Below are 20,031 nucleotides of genomic sequence, written 5' to 3'. Positions count from 1 at the left end.
CATGAGATTTCTGAGTAAACATACTGCAAATGTTGGGCTTTTTGTGTGGGAATTATCTTTCCAGTTCCACTGAACTGAGTAACATGTAGTCAGCACAAAGATCTGTTCCCAACGTCAATAGGAGTTTTACTGTTAACAGAAAATGAAAATAGTTGGGCAACACTAATCATTAACTCCCATAGGGAATTCTTCAAGGTGACAAGACTTACTTGGTACTTTCCCATTCAACTACTCCGCTTACTCCATCATTAGCATCAATAATAATTTGAGAAGCTAAACCTTCTACATCTAAAAGGGAAAACAGAAAGACAAGTATGTAAGAACCACAGAGTTAATTTTCATTATTTTCAAGAATAACAGAAGCATTTCTTTATATCTTTACTAATTTTGTAGAAGAAAAAAATAATTTTCCATTTCCAAAATATAGAGGAGAAAAGGAAGTTAACAGGATACAGACTTCAGGACAATCTGTCCTTAATAGCTTACTATTAGAGCTACAACACAGGGCCTTGAATTACCACCATTACACTCAATGTATTTAAAAAAAAAAAAAAGAAAAAAATTGAAGGAAACTCATGGCACAGAAAAAGTAGAAAATTACAAAAGCAAGATTTTCATCAAGTCTTAATTCATTGTGTGTTTTTCTTAGGATGATATCTAATGTTTTGCAGACAGTGCCATTCTGAGTATTGAAAGGAAAATAAGTAAAAAAGAATAATAAATGATCCAATATATCACCTCATATTAATATTTTAGTGCCTGATAATATGTCTTAACGGCACACACCATAGATTTTGCTATAAAAAAAGAATTATTAATTTCCTTTTAGTTAGTTTATGTATTTTAAGATTCTATTACCACATAAAAATACATGTTTATCCATAATAACTTTGCAAGATTATTGCATGTATTGCCCTGTGAAAATATTGAGTAATAGATTAATGCCAGCAATTTCCACTAATTTCACAGACCAGAACTTGACAGTCAGAACTTGATTCTTCTGACAAAATAATGCCTTATTATGTTTAAACAGCATCACATGAATATCTCAATTTACTTCATTTAAATTTTAATAAAAATTAAAAATAAATTAAGATCGACAATTTCTACAAAACAAATTGACTAAACTAAATCTGTAGTAAATATACTGTTTTTAGATTGATCTGAGAGATTTCTATTAAATCAGATAAAACTTAATAAAAGTAAATGATCACTGGCTTGAATGCAGATTTAGCACTATGAGACAATGACGAATATGAACAGCAGCTGCAACACCTCTATACAGACAGCAGAAAGGTTTAGAAATCCACAGGGAGTACAGTGCATATAGACCCTTCAGATTCCTAACTGGTTTTTTCCCTCATCATGTCATAGTCTGATCAACTCACTCAAGACCTATAACACTTCACTTTCAACATCAGATCTCTAATTTCACATCTGGCATCTCCCCTCTATCCTGATGACCTCTTGCCATTTTACCCTATCTTAATTCTTGCTTCTATCCATTAAGTGTATTCATTTTTCTTTCATAATTTTCCCTTTTCCTAATTCCTTGCACTTTTGTATTAGAGTTGGGCCTTTTCTTCCACCTGTTCTAGATGATGGGATGGAGTAAGAGCAGCATGAAGAAAACAGAACTGTCCTTTATGTTTCCTGCTTCTGCTCCATATCCAGAAAATCTCAGATCAGAAATAAAGGTCACTTAAGTTCCATGTGTTTAACTATATGTCACAGACATCCCAGACCAATATGTGCACCACATATTGCATGCACATGGCTAAGACAGAGACAGCATTATGATATATTCCAGATTGGTATGATTAACTGCATATCAGTACCATGTGCAGGACACTCATCACTTTTGATATTAGACACCTAGAATTATATTAAAGGTTTTCTATGGAGAACGGGATTGCTAAATCCTAAACAAATGCACTGCATCAACAAGGATTTGAATTCTCAATCATAACAAAGAAAACACACAAAAAGGGAAAAGATTAGAAAATAGTCTGATAACAGAATTAATTGTGACATTTTATAATGAGGACAAAATTTTGCCTCATGGATTAAAACTCTTATCTGATCATCCTAAGTACACCAGAGTCAAATGGTCATACTCAGACTGCTAACCACTTACGGCAGAAGGTAAGATTATGTGTTGCTCAGAGCAATTTAAATCAGGAAATCCTTCATACTTTAATGTTACTCTTTATGTGTTTTAAATTTTAGACTCAACTAATCAGACCTCAGTCTATACAGCAGCAATCAGTCTTGCAAGTTACCTTTCAGTCTGTAACGAATTAATTCTGTCACTTCAATACGCATGCAAAAAAAGGGAAAAAGAGTCATAGATGATGTTAGAAATAATCAGCACAATTAATCACTGGTGTCACAGGATAACCCAACTGTCTTTAAAGCCAATGGCAGCTGTGCTACTGAGTTAGGCAGCAGAATGAGGAGCTCAATAAGCAAGCAATAAATGAAGTTCTGTGGAAGAGTAGGAACACAGTAGATCAAGACTCCTAAAAGCAAATCTGATAAAAAGTAATAAAAAGATACTTTTGAAAGAGTGAGCAAAGGAACTTGAAGGAATTCTTTGTACATATTTGTTTCTGTCATTTACAGAAATTAAAATCACATTAACAGATTGCCAACACAACTTTTGAGATAACTGTATTCTCCAACTGGTAATTACTAAATAACTCCTCTGTGAAAATTGTCTTATAATTTTTACAGGGCTTTAAAAAATAGTGTCATAATGACTATGTTTGATGTTCTACAATGTTTCTCGCAGAATACCTGGTCTCATTTTGGCTTATTTGGGAAGTGGCAAGCAGAATAATCATATGCCAGAGTAATATAATGTGCATTCAACAGATATAAAAATAAAAATAATCATAATGGTTTGTAAGTTGTTTTACCCAGCCTGGGAGGGGAGGAAGTTGAATGGTTCATGATAAGTTCCACTGAAGTTAAATTAACCAAGAAGAATTCTTGTACTTCTGGCACATCATCCTACGAAACACAAATCCAGTATGTTCTCTTTTCATTTTCTTTAAGAAACAATCACAGAATTTGTCAAAAAATAACACACTACAAGTCTCTAACCTTATAGAAACATTAGAATTAATTTATGTTTCCAATTTCCTGGAACATTTTTACATAAAATGTAAATTATAAAGTAAAACATTACATTTAATGGAAAATACTGCAGTGACTCTGAACTAGATGTGAATAGATTTCTGCTCAATTCCGCAGGCACACATGGCAACTACTGATAAAATAAGAGCCAGTAGCAAGCAATGAATGACACTGATCTGAATATCAGAAAATAAAGTCATTATGAGAGAGTTAAATTTCACTTAACTATAAGTAGCGCTCTTCTGTTATTATCTGTCCTTCTGTGATTTTATTATTAAAGAACAAAGCAGTCTTTCTAAATTACCATAAAATCAATAGCTTCAAATAATACAGCATAAAAGATTCAGGTTCCACAATATTCCTTTTCAATTGTCATACCAATAAGTATAGAATGAAAGGATATAGAATTTACCTCTAGAATAGTAACATTTATGGCAGCTGATGTTTCTCCTTCTTTCAAAATCACTGAGTCAGAAACAGCTACATAATCAGCTCCTGGTTCAGCCAAGGTCCCCTCTGTCTGATTACTTAAGGAGACCAATCCTGGAACTGTAGCATATGTAACATTGATAGCACCTGTTTAAAATGTGACAAAAAAAAAAAACCACTTTTTTCCAGTTCTTATGAAATGTTCACTAGAATAGACAAAGAAAATACACCAAATGCTCATTGAAGAAATGGAAAGCCTAACTACAAACAAGAGGATTAAAACACCAATGGGACTTATTTCTTTCAGTCCAGCCTTTAATAATTTGTCCAAGATTACAGAACTCAGAAAGCATTAGGACCCAATGCATTCATCTATTTGAGGTGCTGTGAACTGCAAATATTACATTACATACCTGGGACATCTAATGTATTATTTATACCAGGTTTGGTGTCAAGGGAAGTAGAGTGTTTCAGGAATAACTGATGTCTAAGAAAGGCTCTAAGGAGAGTTCTAAATTTAGTCTCCTTCCCAAATAGACTGACAAAGATATTTATAGAGAATAAAAATTACAGGACACATTGATTAATTATACTAGAGGGAAAGCTAGACTTTTTTTTTTTTAATTATTACAAAGTCACATCTCACAAATCTGCCACAGTAAGTCAAGTTGCAAATTTAAAGAGAGTGATCCTGGAGATAAAATGACAAATGAAATTCAAAGTCAGTCTGTATGAAATAAAACATAAGATATAAAAGAATCTTCATTTTAATAAATAAATATGGACTTCAATTGAGAGATTTTACATTTACAATGGAAACTTAGAATTTATTAATATTTTCCTAAGTAGCATTTGAAAGGTAATTTACATACTGATTGACATTAAAAAAGAAATGGGAAAAAAATAAATTATATTTTAATTCCTCTGCAAATCTGTAGTGTGCCCAGATCTTGATTGTTTGTTTCAACTGATCACTTCACCTCAAAACAAAGAAAACAAAAATAAGAGAGATTTTAACAGAGGTCTAAATATAGTCTAAAAATGTGAGTAGAAAATTATTATGTATGCTATCTCTCAATGGAAGTCAAAGTACTCATGAAAAAAAACCACAAAAAAGATTTAGACACACATTACATGATTGAAGTGAGTACTATTTAATTTTATTTTAAAAGGAAAATTGAATTAAAAAAAATACAGAATTCTTAGGAGAGGCATAAACTGAATTCAGAGGCATCAGTGCAACTTTTTCCATGAGATATTCCTAAACTGTCAGATTCTGGAAGTTTATAGAGGGGAAATTGATCAGCAGGTAACATTATTAAAATTATGCAATATGTGGGAATAATAATACCACACAAGCTCCTTTTCTCATATTTTTTTTATTTCTTCTGGAAAGACAACTCAAGACAAATTTGCTGGACATAAAAGTACAACCCTAACAGTTAGCTAGCTATACCATAGCTCCCAGACTTCCCTTGCTGTGAAATTAAAGTTTATGGCTTCAGTTTCAACTAAAACTTAGTTTTCAAGCCTGCAGTAAATAGCCCAGAAGTTCTGAAAACACAGTTGTATCCAAGGTTTTCCACAATTTCTAGCCTCTCTGTCATGGCTTTCATTTGTCTAATGATTTTGAAAACAAAATATAATTTCTCTTGGAGATGTTATACAAACCTAGAGATCCAAATTCTCTGTTAATAAAAAGTTGAACTGTTTTGTTTTCTTCTGGAAGTAAAACTACCCTGGATGGAGAAGCAAAACTTAGTACTCCATGTGGTTCATCACTAGCTTCTACTGTCAGAACAGCTTCATATCCTTGACTATCCAAAACAGCAGCACCAGAAGAAGAAACACCTGCAAAAGAATCAATGGACTACAGTTAATTGCATTAGGTAAATCAAGTTTTGTCTTACGTTACCGCTATTTTTATGTACAAATGATAGTCAGTAACACTGCAAATGAAATCAAACCAAACACATTATATACTCAATGAATTTTACGGATTGTGTGGAATGTAATTGAATTCTTAATTCTTATATGTAATTGCATTCTTTAACAAGCACAGGAATATTCAATCACAACAAAAATTGTATACATAAAAAGTATAGAGTTCAAGACTGCATTAAGAAATGAGAAATCTGAAGAAACAGTGGACTTCAATAAACTACTTCTGTTGTAAAAGGAAAGAGAAAAGTTTCTTTAGGAATTCATTATAATTCCTAAATTCCATCATAATTCATTTACTAAGTTAAAATTATATTCAATTTCTAAATCATTCTATCAAGAAATTACTATAAGTGTTGCCATGATGAATAACTGTATGAAATTATACTTATACTGAAGGATTACAAGAGTAAACAAAATATTAAGGTAAGTTGGCAAGGCACCTATCACCAACACCATCCATGTCAAGTTAGTTTGGTGTTTAGACACTAATTCCAGTTTAACAAAGGATATTTCAGAAAGGATGTGGTTTGATGCTTCTTTTCTCATTATAATTTCAATGAAAGAGTAAAATAGTCTGACCTCCTCTAATTCAGAGACAGATCAGAGAGACAGCTTGAAGATTGTTTAAAAAGATTAAAAATATCCATTTATTTTATGACACCTGTAGCATATGTACACATTAATAAACAGGAGCATCAAGCCTGTTCCAATAAAACGTGAACAAATTTTGCATAGTTTGCAACATTTTCAATATTCATAGTCTTACACTTCCAAAATGGTTTAATAAACACAAAGTTACACTACTAAATGGCAATTTTAGATAAGCAGATATAGCAGTCTGTAGTTCTGCATTACCTTCTGTTTTGATGTTGTACAGGATGATCCGGTATTCTTCTTTTTCTTCTGGAATATGGTCATCCAGCAAACGGACATATAATGTTGTATTCAATATTCCCTATAAATGTTGTTGATAAACTGATTAGTCATTAGCGTAGAGAGTACAAGAAATATCACTCCATCATATGTATTTTGAGCAATACCTTTAAGAAATGCCAAGGTGAATAATGAAAATATAAACTCCCTGCTGTTCAATCATATCAAAACAAGGAAGCCTGCTTTAAAAGCATACTTTTTTTATCAGCTCACTTCAAATTACAATATTCTCTTGTAGCCATTAGATTTTCTTATGGACTCACCTCAGGAAAAAAGAGAATTCCAGAACAGTATTCAAAATTTTGTTCTATGTTATGTCCAACTATCTTCCATTCAACAGTAACATTTCCCAGTCCTGGGGCAGTTCTTACAACATGGAATTGCAGTTGTTCTCCTAGGAACAAATGACAAAATGCAATATTTTGGGATTTCTTCTTCTACAATTCAACTATTAAAATGAAAACAAAAAAATTAATCACAGTTAAAGTATGTTTTATGTAAAACCTTAATATTTTTAATAGTGAGCTTCCCAGTAGTTACGTACTACTTTTTTTTTTTTTAATTGAAACAAAACCCTCACAAATCTGAACTCTTTCCTCATGGGTTTTTATGAATTTAGTTCATTCTCAGAAAGAGCTATCAAAATATAAAGAAACCTGGTACATATGCATAACTGCTATCAAAACATGGACAAAAGAAGAGCAGTATCTGAGTGTGAACTATGCACAGAATAAATGCCCTATACACAGCTTTAACACAGTTTTCTACAGCAGCTAAGTGGCAAGGAATAGACATGTTCCTAATATCTGCAGTGTCTTGTGACTTCAAATAATGCATCTGTAAAAATGCTTGCAGTTACCCGAAAGTTCCATTTATGTGAGTTAGAATTTGCAAATGTTACCAGTTTCTGGATGTTAGAAAACATCCAGAAAAAAACCCAATTCATAATTTTAAAAGGACAGTATTTAGAAGCAAAACATAAATGTTTGCTAATTTAAAAATTATTTTAATAATTTATTATAATTTCAGACATAATAAGTATCAAATGAAAACAAGGATCTCTAGGAAGTAATTATCGTATTTTTTACACATTTATAATATTTAACCACATGATCACTTTTGACTTTTGAAGAGTGAACTCTTAAAAAAGTTTTGAAAAATTAAGAAAATTTATATTATTATAAAGTATGAAATATCTATATACATATATACAAAATAAATATTTGGCATAAAATTAAATATTTTAAATATGTGCATGTAAAATCACATATTATATTAATATGAAATTAACCAGCAGGTAACATTATGGAAATTACGCGATATATTTCCGTTAGAGGAGAGACTTTTATTTATAATACATAAGTCCATTGCATCTGTATGACAACATCATTTTCCCAGTTCACAGAATGGAAGTTTGCCAGTATATAAGTGTGGAATTCGTTTTCAAGGACATGCAATATTGAGGAGTTTGGAAATAATCATGCAAGATTAGGTCCATCCTCAATTGACTGAAAATTGTTTTCTTAGTATTGGTATAAATTGATACCAATTATTTTGCTGTTGCAGAACTAGGAATAATTCCATCTTTTAGTTTGTGTTATGTACACACTTAAAAGCTACCCTATTGAGAAACATTGAGATACATCTGGGAAAGGGAAAGAGAAGATGTGGTGTTAAGTTGTGTTGTCAGTCCATGGCATATATCGAGCAGCACAGCTACTCTCACTGACTGTGTAGCTCAAAGAACCAAATTATTATACTGCAGGATTGTATTATATATCTAAAACAGGCAGAAAAATATTGATCACTTTCTGGACATGTTCACTGTTTGGTAAGGAAATATTTGAGAGATGCCATATATTGGCTATGAATGAGATAGATATGAACAACAAACTTCAAAAGACCTTAAGAAACTGAAAAATGAAATTGCAAAGAAGTAAAATAAAAATTCTATACACCAATTTTCCAATATACAGCATTAGTATGTTATCAGTCTCATTATTTCAAACTTCATTTAAGCCTTATTTTAAGCTGTTTAACACTAGTTCTAAGAGAACAAAGGAATTCAAAATTTATTGACATCACAAGAATTCTGCTTCTACAGTCAGATATCTGAGGACAGACTGACAATTTACCGGTTCCCCTAAGGCTAATTTTTCATATGATTTTACACTGCTCTGAAATCTGTTTATCCTATTTGAGAATTTTGCACATTCATTACATACAAATAAATAGTTGACAGAAAATAATTACTTTAGTATCATCACAGAATATACATATACATATACATATACATATACATATACATATACATATACATATACATATACATATACATTCACATATACATACACATACATATACATATACACAGATATATACAAAGGTCATTTCAGTGCAACATTATGTAATACAACAAGTTTTCACTGAAGACTGTAAAATACTTCAAGGTACAGAACCCTGATACACTGTAATCCAAGCATCAAGAAGAAACCTGAAGTACAATTTGTCTCAATTAAAGACTCTCCAGTACTCAGCTACTGATTCATGTAAAGCGCATCCACCTTTACCAAAATCTTTGTTATTCCTATCCAGTTTGAAATATTAACATAAATACAAATTGATCTCTCATGATTGAAAGTATTATTAGGTTAATTTCCCTATTTTTTCTTATGGTTTGGGTTTTTTTAATATTTTACCATTTTAAATTTTTCCTTAGATTTCTGCCTTTATCAAAGAGAAGAGGACCTAATCAACTCTCCTCTTGTTCCTTATTTTAAGCTATTGCAGTGTGTTTTCATGCAATTGAGTCACAGCCATGCAACTGTTGCCTGTTCTGCCTGTACTTAAATGCTGCTGCTGCCCTCAATACAGTGATTGCGTGAACTGAATATATGCAGGTAACACCAAGACAGCCATGATCCACCACTGAAGTGCAAAGAAAAGATTTATTCCATTACGTAACTTTCAAAACAGAGACACCAACACTGCTAAACTTATTCCATATTAGCAGGGCAAAAAGTGCCCAGGCCTGAGCACTGTGTTACATATCAAAAGGCCTGACAATGCACAAATCCCTCACCAGGCCGTGGTTCACTACCCCTCTTAACTCACTTTCCTGCTTACAGGGAGGTCCAAGTCTATGGGAAAAGCTTTTAAGACTTTAACAACATTCTGTTATCTCCTGTGAGAAAAATCCATTTCTTTTCAGTTGACAGCCAACAATCCAGAGTGAACACAAATACCTGAATTTTCTCACACTGAGTATTTTCTAACATCTCCCATCTCTAGTGTTGGTCTTTAAGTAAAAACAATTTTAAAATGAACTTATTTTTCTTTCCTCACCAATCCTCAGTTTTTCAAATCTTTCCTCCCCACCGGGATAAATAATATGAACAGCTTGAAAAAAAGACTGAGTTGCTTGATGTTTGTCTTCACAAGAAAAAACTTGATAATGAAAATGAAGTAAAAACACTGAAATCATATGAAGGCCTTAGCTCATTCCTTTTTTTTTAATCAAAGTGAACTAGTTTGGCTGTTTTTTCTTGCTATAATGCACTGCAACGCATTGTTTTTCACAAGCTAAAGGAATTGTGATCAGTTATAGCACTATATACAAACTATACATAGCAGAGTATTTCAGCTCCAGATAAAATCGTTCAGTTTCAGCATGCTATTTAACCTGTGGAAAGTGTATAACATTTTCATAACCTTGGGGAATGAGATGGTTTGAATTAATTCCCTGGGCTGTTAGACTGCGAGAATGCAGCTGACTTGTCAGGCAGATCAGAACCACTAATGTGGAATAACAAAGGTTGGAAACTGGGCACAATAGAATTAACACAAACTCTAAGCAAAACCCAAAAGCTTATGGTGTCCTTTCATTATAGGAAAAAAACAGACCATATCCTTTTGAGATAGACTATTTTTTCCAACAAAAAATTCGGTGCATACATTCTTGGACATCAAATTTCTGTTAGTTTTCTCTACCCATCAGTTTACACATCATAAAAATTTGAGATTGCAATACACTGACATGCCAGCAAGAGATAACAAGAGCAGTCACCATTATTATTATTACTGTCCTATGCAGAACTTTACCAACTCTAGGTAAAACATGAAACATGTTCTCTTAAAACACTGATAGACACTAGATATCCAACATGTTTTCTTAAAACACTGATAGACACTAGATATCCAACTATTATCAGTGTCAAAAGTCATGACTGAGTGGTGACATCAAGATTTTTGCACTCCTAAAATGAGCTGCTATAAAAAATACAAAGAGAAACTTTAGAAAGATGGAAGATTTTTTCCTATTTTATTTCTGTGGGAATATTTTCTAGATAATTAAAAGCTAATTTTAAGTCAGTGATAGATAACATTTGCTTAAGATTAGCAATTGTTCTGTATAAGGGGGTTTATATATAGTTCTGGAAGATGGTATAAATGAATGAGAAATGCTAAAAGGAGTTAGAAATGCAATGCCAATAGAAGCAAGGCATAATCTTCAGAGAAAGGAAGGGAAAGAACAAATGATGAAATATGGGTTTGGAAATACCATCTGAAAATCTTTTCCATAGACTTCATTTAAGTACTATCTGTGTTTGCAAGAATTAAAATTCCAAAGAACTGTGTGCTAAGTATGGGGTTATTCTCTGTTTGCTGGCGTTCTCTGAACAGTGATACAATCACATAATGGTTATCAACAGAAAGCACAGACATGGAAGCTGATGTTAATCAAAATGATTTTGGTCAACACAAAGAACCCACCTTCATGACCAATAACGGACCTTCCAGATGTCTGGAAGCTAATGATTCCTGCCACATTGTCACTTGCCAGGATAACCACTGTGACAGTATCGAAACTGGGCAGAATCCTACTCCCTCCTTCAGTATGCACCAGGCTGATTATGATGCTTTCATTGTCCTCTGGCTCTGGATCATCTAAAATGGTCACTGTGACCATCTTTTTTGTTTCACCTAAAAACAGAAGAACATATACATACTTGTATGTCCACATGAAAATCACCTTGAAAAGATGCAATCATCTACTCTAGTAGTAAATACTTAACTAATATTAAAAAAGATATGAAGAATCTTTACTTATTTACCTGTCTAGAAGTTAGTGAATGTCGTTATGAAAATTTATTCAATTACTAATGAAATGGTACACTAGGCAATATAATTTAAAAATAATTAAATATACTCTGTAGAAATAAACAATGTCTGCATAATTTCTGAATGCCTAGAATTCTTATTTGCTTTATAAGTTCTCTGGCTTTCAAATTTTAATTAGAAAAGGGGAATATAATTCTTGTAAAAAAATTACCAAGTGAATACATTTTTCTGATGTCACATACAGACATATGTACATGAAATTTGACTATATATTTACTGGACCAGGAAATGCATTAAAGTGGCCTGTCATTGTATAAGTTATATGTCTTCTGGAATACAGAAGAATGACAATGTAAGCAGCAAACACAATCAATTACCAGTCTCTATAATACATTACAATTTGCAACAGAATCTTACTGGTCATTGTATGTGCCTAACCTGAACTAATTATCAGTCTACCCCATAAATATATTTTTTGTTATATTGCCTTTCAAAGTCTTTTGAAAATAGATTTCGCAAACTTACAAACACTAATATAATTACATGTCAGTTTCCAAATCACTCCTGGCAACCCTTCATTTAAGTTCAGATTATTTAGCAAACTATATGAACACTCAAATCTTTACTACACTCCCATAAATTGTTTCCAAAACAATTGCTCAGTTATCTCAGACTTTGAAAATAAAAAATACATCCGTCATGTTGCACAGTGCTTAAATAATGCCTAAAATAGATGTTTCTTATTTGCAGTTTTTTAACTATCCTGTTATGTTATGAAATCAATACAATCTCAGAAGCTAAAAAGACATATCATTAAAAAATAGTATTGTATTGAGAAGATCAGAACAAAAGATCACTTAGGCCTGATTCTCATTTTCATTATTTTTGATACAACACCTATTTCAGCAACATTATTCCTTATTTATTTAGTAAAAATGTTATCTTTATAATACACACTGCAACATTTCTTAAAAACATACTTAAATATTTATACTTTTCATCCCTTTTTTTTTTTTTTTTTTTTAGTCTTTGTGGTCTTGTGTGTTTGTTTTGTGTTTTCTTTAGTTTTAGACAAGAGAAGTTAATGCTAAACCTAGCCTTACCTTCAGCAAACACCAGAATCTCACCAACACCCACAAAATCCAAGTTTGGGATAGCAGTTCCACCAACAACACGCCATTCCACTGCCACCTGTCCCAGGCTGCCTTCTGTCCTGTCTATCATAAGTTGCACGCTGGCCTGAGGACCTTCTTCTACTTCAACATATAGACCTTTCTCTGTTGCATTGGGACTTACACTATAGATCTTAAATACTCCAAAGGCATCCCCATTCATCATTATAATAACTGTGGAAGTATTTGGCTGTCCAATAGTTGGTTGATTTTTTAAGCTGGCTGAGATGTTAAATAGTTCAACTTTCAGCAGGCATACAGTGAATTTTTCATCCAGTTCTGGCAGGTTGTCAGGGAATATGGTAACTGTGAGATTTGCAAACTCTTCCCCTTCCTTCATGATGGCCCACTGTCCTGTGATAGATTCGTAATCACTACCAGCAATGGCTTGTGTGCTAAACAGAATGGATGCACTGCTGATGTTTTTCTTGTAGGTCCATAATCCTGACATGTTAGTTAATGGCTCGATCTCTGTTGTCAGCCAGAGGCAGAGAGGAATCTCAGAGGCACTGGAAAATGTAAAGGCTGAACATGCTTGTTCTTTTAGGCACTGAGTTGCACAGGCATACAGTGGGTCACTTGCTGCTGACACATTCACACTGGTCTTGGATGGCTGGTCAGGAATTCCTTGTAAAGGAGAGTTGTAATAGGCCAGTATATCCTCACCTTGCTCAATGGCAAGAGCTACAATGTCAGTCTCAGAAGTGCTGTAAAATATTTGCAGTTGACCAAACCTTCCCCCACTAAAAGACATAAAAATATAATGTTAGCTGGTGAAGCATGTCTAATATTCTGCATGTTACTGGGTTAAGAATAAAATTAACAAAATCAACTAATGACTTCAGAATTGCTGAAAAGTTACAAATAGCTAATGAAATCTTCCCTTGAAGTTAGCAGTACCAATTGAGTGACTTCCCTTGAAGCTAGTACTACCAACTGAGTAGTTGGGTTTTTTGGAGAGCAAGTTTTAGTGTTTATATTTTGGGTAGCAGTCTATTAAGCATGCATGTTCGCAAACATTTGCTTCTGGAGTTAGCTTAGTCTTCCTAGGACTGTCAAGGAAGGAAAAAGCCCTTGTTGTCTAGCATTGTTATCATTCCTCTGAGGTGTCCTGAGGATACCATATTCACATGAAAAACCTGTTCTGCTTTTCATTTTGTCTTCCATCACACAACATTTGATCCATTTTTTTCCCCCAGTTAACATCACAAGAACAGGCTGGTTTGCAGATTTAAATAGCTTGTCAATTTAACAGGCAAAATAAAACTTCAAGTACATAGTGTACTGGGTTTACACTACACATTTTTTACATTTGTACTTTATATACATTTCTAACAAGCAGACATCTAGTTCAAAATCAATGTATCTGAAATAAAAACTGGCAGAACAAGAAATTGATGCAAATACCTATACAAGGGTGCGACATTTAAAATTATTGCAGAAAAATACTCAACAAAAAAACAAACCAAAACAACAACAACAACAACAAAAAGATATTCAAAATCAGCCAATATTATACAGACCTTCTCCTGACTGATATATTAGCAAGTAAATTTCTTTCTAGTGGCTCCTGAATTCGATATGAGGATTGATGAAAGAAAACTGTGCCATAAGGATTATCATTGGCAGGTATAACAATATTTGCCACAGCATCTACTCCGATAGCACCACCATTGGAGGCCTGAATTAATTCAATATGGATGATCTCAAAAAGAAAAAAAGAAGAAAAAATAATGCAGCTAAATAATTTTTGCCATTTCTAAAAAGCAAAATAAAATCTGAACTTGTTGCAGTTTCCTGACATAACATTTCCTGCTTTGATCTGCACACTTTTCTTACACAAGTTAAAACTCTAATACTGTTCAAGAGAGACATAACTGCTCTACTTACTTCTTCTACTTCTGGAACATCATCAGCCAGGATTTCCAACAGCAACATCTGAATGGCTTCCCCAGGGGCAAAAGTAATATTACCCATGGCAACTCGCAAGTCATCATCAGCAGGATGCCCATTAATGGTAGCAGCCCACTGAACAGTAACGTTACCCAGCGTCCCAGCATTGCGGATTATTGGCAGATTTATGCTTACTGATCCAAATTCAGGCTCCTCCACAGTGAATTTGGTATTCTGAAAAACTGACATACACCATAGGGAGATGTAGTGCATTAACAGTAAAATTGAAAGTAAATATATCCGTTTCTGAAGTACAGAGTTTTATTTTACTTGCTTGCATTTATTTGCACAGGTAAACCCCCCTTAATCATGTTTAAACCTAAAAGCAGACTTTCAATGCTTATGTTTTCATCTGCACAGAAAATTAGCATGAAAATTAAGCCCTCATCCAAAAAGTCTATTCCAACATACCTATAGTTTGAGGCTAAACATGAACTATTTCTAAGGTCTTAGAATATAACTTCGTAATTATTCCCAGCAAAGAAACTCTTTACCAGATTTCATGTCACTTATTAAAGAAATAAACTATAACTATTTAACATGGAATACGTTAAGTAGAAATTGCTGTTTTTCAGAATCGCAGAATGGGTCATGGTGGAAGGGACCACTGTAGATCATCCAATTCAAGCTCCCTGCTCAAGTAGGGTCATTCCTACCTGATGGGCACAGGAATATATCCAGACATTTCTTAGATGTTTCCACTAAAGGAGATTCCACAACCTCTCTGGGCAACCTATTCTAGTGCACCACTACCTTCGCAGTAAACAAGGTCTGGCTCATGTTCAGGTGAACTTCCTGGACATCAGTTTCTGCCTATTGCCTCTTGTTTTACTGCTTGGTGCCAACAATCAGAGCCTCCAAGAGGCTCAATGCTTCTGTTATAATAAAGCCCCACTACTCCTTTTATTACATGTTGTAATTCAGTTCATCTTATCTTTTCCTTTACTCTCTATACTCTCTATAAACTTCTGAATGTTTTTATTCAGCTGCCAAGTTGCAGCTCCCCCACAAATGCCCAGAAAAAAAAGTGTAAATGGAAGAAAGAAAATATGTACTCCTTTACCAAAGGATCCAAATGGGTCATCAGAAGCCTCAATAGTTATGACTGCCCTCGTCAAAGATCCAAGCAAGGCTCCTCCTGTTGTTTGGTTCAGCAGCTGAACATAAAACGACTCCTCAAGCTCAGGATTGATATCATTAATTATATAAATTGGCACAGCTTTACTTGTTTCCCCTTCTAGTAAGACAACATCTGATGAAGCTACACTGTAGTCCTCACCTAGATTTGTAGATGAAAAAATCCAAAATAATAAAACACAGATAATATCAATGCTTTATGGTTCAGTGTGGTGAACATTATCATAAATACCCATTTCCTCTTTGCTTACACATGCATTTCTCTGTGTTTTATGATGTCTTTTCCTTTATCTTTAGACCCAAAACAACTGTTTATTTATTTATTTATGTCCTGTTGCCTTTTAGATGTGTGGTTGGATCAAAATAAAACTTGGCTGACCAAAAGAGAGAGAGATTCTGAACTGTTAGACCAAGAGATAGTTAGAAAAGATCCATTATTGTCTGTTGTTTACAAGGTCACACTACCAAGATGTTTCTATCTGATTTATAATTCCTGTCCCACTTTCCAAGAGACAGAAGTGAAACAGAAGCGCCTTGTCAAAGCAGACTTCAGTAAAGCACACCTTTTATGTGTTAACTTCATTTTAGACAAACTTGTCTCAAGTGTCTAGAGGAACATCTGTAATACACTATATCACAGCTATGCTTCAGAAACTAATTGAAAGTTTACTCTGATATAAATCTAGCTACACATTTGTAACACTGTTACATAAACATGAAATTAAAATTTCTCAGAACATGTATCATTCACCTAATCAGTTTGGACCTAGCTGAAATATAGTGCGCACAGTTTATAACTGTCTAAGTAGTCCTAGAGACTACTTCGTAGTCTAGTAGTCCTAGATTCATATTTGCTAAGCACAGTCAATGTCTTATATTTCATTCTTCTTATACAACAGATCATTCATTACACATTTGCTTGTTTCAACTTTAACAAAGGCTGCATAGTTCTGTTCTTCTGCTTTCTTACCAGCTGTTGCAGTTATTGGCATAGCTTTAAATTTCACAGAAACATCTGAAAATATTCCCCCAGTTCTGGTCACATTAATGATTGGTCCAACATAGTTTTCAGCAACTCGCACAGCTGAAGCTGAAAGCTGAAGTGTTCCAAAAGCATCATCATTGGCATCGATAATCACATGAGCTATTGTCTCACCTGCTAAACCAAGTCGAGGAGAATTTATAACTGAAATATAAAGAAAAAAGTTAGTGAGTGGTACCTGAAATGATTACTATGGCTATAGAGTTCACAGGCACACATGTAAATTTAGTTGTCTCTAGTTTTCATGAAAATTATCTTTTTTGAAATTGGACAAAGCATAACTACAAGCCACATCAAAATACATCGGTCTAAGTTATGTTCTGGCAGAAAATCTGAACATTATTCTACTATGCTTTGGAGCATACAAGCCATAATTTTTTTGAAAAGATGAAATACTGTGAATTTATTTACTTATTTAACCATAAGACTAATAATAAGATCAATACAGTTCACAATAATTTCAGTTTTACTTTTGATATGATGAAATATAAGTAAGATTTCAACTCCAAGTGGAATTATATTTGAAGGTACCCCTTAATCTGTGAGCAAGGGCAGCAATTAGACATGCTAAGAAGCTCTGAAGCACAAATGGCTGTAAGCACACTCAGGCTGTAATGACCCGAATTTATCTGAATGAGAAATTAAGTAAACATTGTCAACACTAAGAAAGCAGCACGACACTTTTTTTTAATAATACTTTTTTGTAGTTTAATTTAAAAAACTAGCTTAGCTATCTTCTACTACTGAACTTCCAGAAACAAAGCTAAATAAGCATGTATTAGTGCACAAACAAATATCGTAACATATTTGGCCTGAAACACTTTCCATAAGAAATACAAAACGGAAAAAGAAATACTCATACTTTTTCACTAAAATAGTGTGCCAAAGGAAATAAAAGTCAACAGGCACAAGTCAGGTAACTAAGAGATATCTTAAGTATACAGAGTTTGGCAGACATTCATTGGAGTTAATTGGAGTTCATTTGTCTTGCTGCAGTTTCTCCTGTTTTATATAAATACTAACCTTCATTGTTAAATTGTAGATTTTATGTAAGACACTTACTTGGCCGATCCTGAACTTTCTTGATCAAAACAACACTGCTTAGCTCCACAAAAACAGATTCTGACCTCTCAGGATCATCATCATCCAAAATAGGCAAGTATATTGTGGCCTCACTTTCATTGGTTCCAAAGACCACATAACCTGTAATTGGTATATAGTCTTTTCCCTCTGTTGCTCTTACAACATCAGGTGGAAGAAAGGGCAACTTTTCTTCATCACCAATAGTTCTGTATTTCACCATTACTGTACCAAGGAGACCACCGCATCTTACAACTGTCAGAGAGACATTTTTTGTTTCTTCCTCAATTTTTATAGGTCTGTTTTGCTCAGAAAAGATGAAGACTCCATATGGATCATCATTTGCTAAAATAGTTAATGTTGCATTAGTATGATTTCCAAGACGACCAAGGGAGACATTGATGATCAAGACTGAAAACATCTCATCCAATTCAGGAACATCATCAGGAGAAATCTGTAATGTAATATTTGCTCTCACTTGGCCAATATCAAATGTTACATTCCCATCTGTAGAGACCAGGTCATTGCTGAGATCGCAGATTATGATCCAATGCAATGTCACCTGAGATAAGGCCCCATGACTTCTCACAACCTAAGAAAAACATATAAAGATGTGCATATTTTTGTTCTATGACAAAGAAACATAGAAGTTTGAAATGTAATTAAGCAAACACAATAGCATGATGAATTAAAGATACGTCAGTGTTTTAAAAGCATGTCAGTTTTATTACGTCAGCTCTGGAGAACTTGTATTATCAACACTTATTTAAGACAGTAGTCCCTTGATTCTAAGTAAGTAGAAGATTTTAAGTTTTTGGATATTATTATTATTTTAGTTTCAAGCTGAATAATGTACATTAGCAAACACTGCATGACTGGAAAAAAAAAATTCATGACAAAGTCGTTCTAAACCCCATAGACTAATGACAAAAACATCACAGAACACAAGTAAAAACAGACAGAAGAGTACAATGAAACAATATAAGACTCAAAGTTTTCTAACCTGCAGCACAACATTGCTATCTCCATCTTCAGGCTCAGTTCCATTCACTGAAAGGGACTCAGCACTGAACTCAAACACACCATGAGCATCATCAGAAGCCTCAATAGTCACGAGGATGTGGGATGCAATTCCTAAGCTAGCTGTTAAATGAGAGTTCCAAAAAGGGTTATTTTTATCTCTCATGTTTTCTTACATGAAAGAAAGCAGCTGAAGAAATAAGCTACAAAAATACAAAAGAGAGTATGAAGTATTTGTGCTGTTTATCTTTGGTTTTTTCATTTTAAAACACATGATAATCCCCTGTACCTAAAAGGAGCTGAACTTCAGTAAGGCAGTCCCCTCAGTTCTTCTATGGAACTATGCAATTAAAAAAAGTATTATTTTAAGGGGGGAACAAAAATAAAATTACAGGTTTAATGAATGAAAATGGAGCAGTATTTAGGACAGTGAGGAGTTCTACTATAAACCACAGTATAAGAGGAAAGACATGATGAATGCAGATCTCATCCTGACATAAACTGAAATGGAAAAAAAATGACCAAAAAAAACCCCACCAAGTCAAGTAAATCCTACTTCTGAAGATATTGTATTGGGTGACATAACTTACTGCTCAGAGAGAAAAAAAGAGTCTGGCACTAAAGGAAACTATTCCTGGAAACAAGTGAAAGGGAAACACAATGTCCAAAAAAAAAAAAAAAAAAAAAGAAAAAAAGAAAAAAGAAAAAAGAAGAAAGAAAAAAGAATAAAATAATAAAAGAAAAAATATTACTCTACTGGCATTTGGGTGTTCATATAACATTTTTACATTTTTCAGGTTTTCATTTGAAGTCCTATATGCAATTGATTTTTTTATCAATATTAATTAACATTGTTTTCTCCATATCATGACATAAATAGAAACATGAAGAAAGGAAAGAGGAAAAATGAAAAAGATGAAATTATTTAATTAAAAAATCTAACAAAACTTACTTTTCTTTAAGAGTATTTTTGCCATGAAGGGTAAATTATATCATATATTATTAAACATAGTTCTAAAATTGCCTTCAATTTTAAAAGTACCTTTGCTTTTTCCTCCC

At 33.4% G+C, this 20,031-nt stretch overlaps 1 protein-coding gene across 1 annotated transcript in view; it reads right to left on the bottom strand.

Annotated features, from left to right (window-relative positions):
- ADGRV1 (adhesion G protein-coupled receptor V1) overlaps positions 1-20,031 on the bottom strand; it is a 269,354-nt gene that overhangs the window by 196,547 nt on the left and 52,776 nt on the right. Inside the window, exons 27-40 of the mRNA XM_064735976.1 lie at positions 18,956-19,095; positions 17,935-18,544; positions 16,801-17,016; positions 15,757-15,972; positions 14,631-14,875; positions 14,264-14,445; positions 12,672-13,483; positions 11,221-11,430; positions 6,711-6,841; positions 6,370-6,469; positions 5,242-5,421; positions 3,554-3,717; positions 2,922-3,015; positions 210-288 (exon numbers count right to left, since the gene is read on the bottom strand). Of these exons, the coding sequence (XP_064592046.1) occupies positions 210-288; positions 2,922-3,015; positions 3,554-3,717; positions 5,242-5,421; positions 6,370-6,469; positions 6,711-6,841; positions 11,221-11,430; positions 12,672-13,483; positions 14,264-14,445; positions 14,631-14,875; positions 15,757-15,972; positions 16,801-17,016; positions 17,935-18,544; positions 18,956-19,095 (3,379 nt within the window). The remainder of the gene's footprint in view (positions 1-209; positions 289-2,921; positions 3,016-3,553; positions 3,718-5,241; positions 5,422-6,369; positions 6,470-6,710; positions 6,842-11,220; positions 11,431-12,671; positions 13,484-14,263; positions 14,446-14,630; positions 14,876-15,756; positions 15,973-16,800; positions 17,017-17,934; positions 18,545-18,955; positions 19,096-20,031) is intronic.

Source organism: Zonotrichia leucophrys, chromosome Z (assembly GCF_028769735.1).
Source record: "Zonotrichia leucophrys gambelii isolate GWCS_2022_RI chromosome Z, RI_Zleu_2.0, whole genome shotgun sequence".
NCBI classification, from domain to species: Eukaryota; Metazoa; Chordata; class Aves; order Passeriformes; family Passerellidae; genus Zonotrichia; species Zonotrichia leucophrys.
Note: the sequence above shows the minus strand (reverse complement) of the source record. Positions and strands in the feature narration are given on the sequence as shown.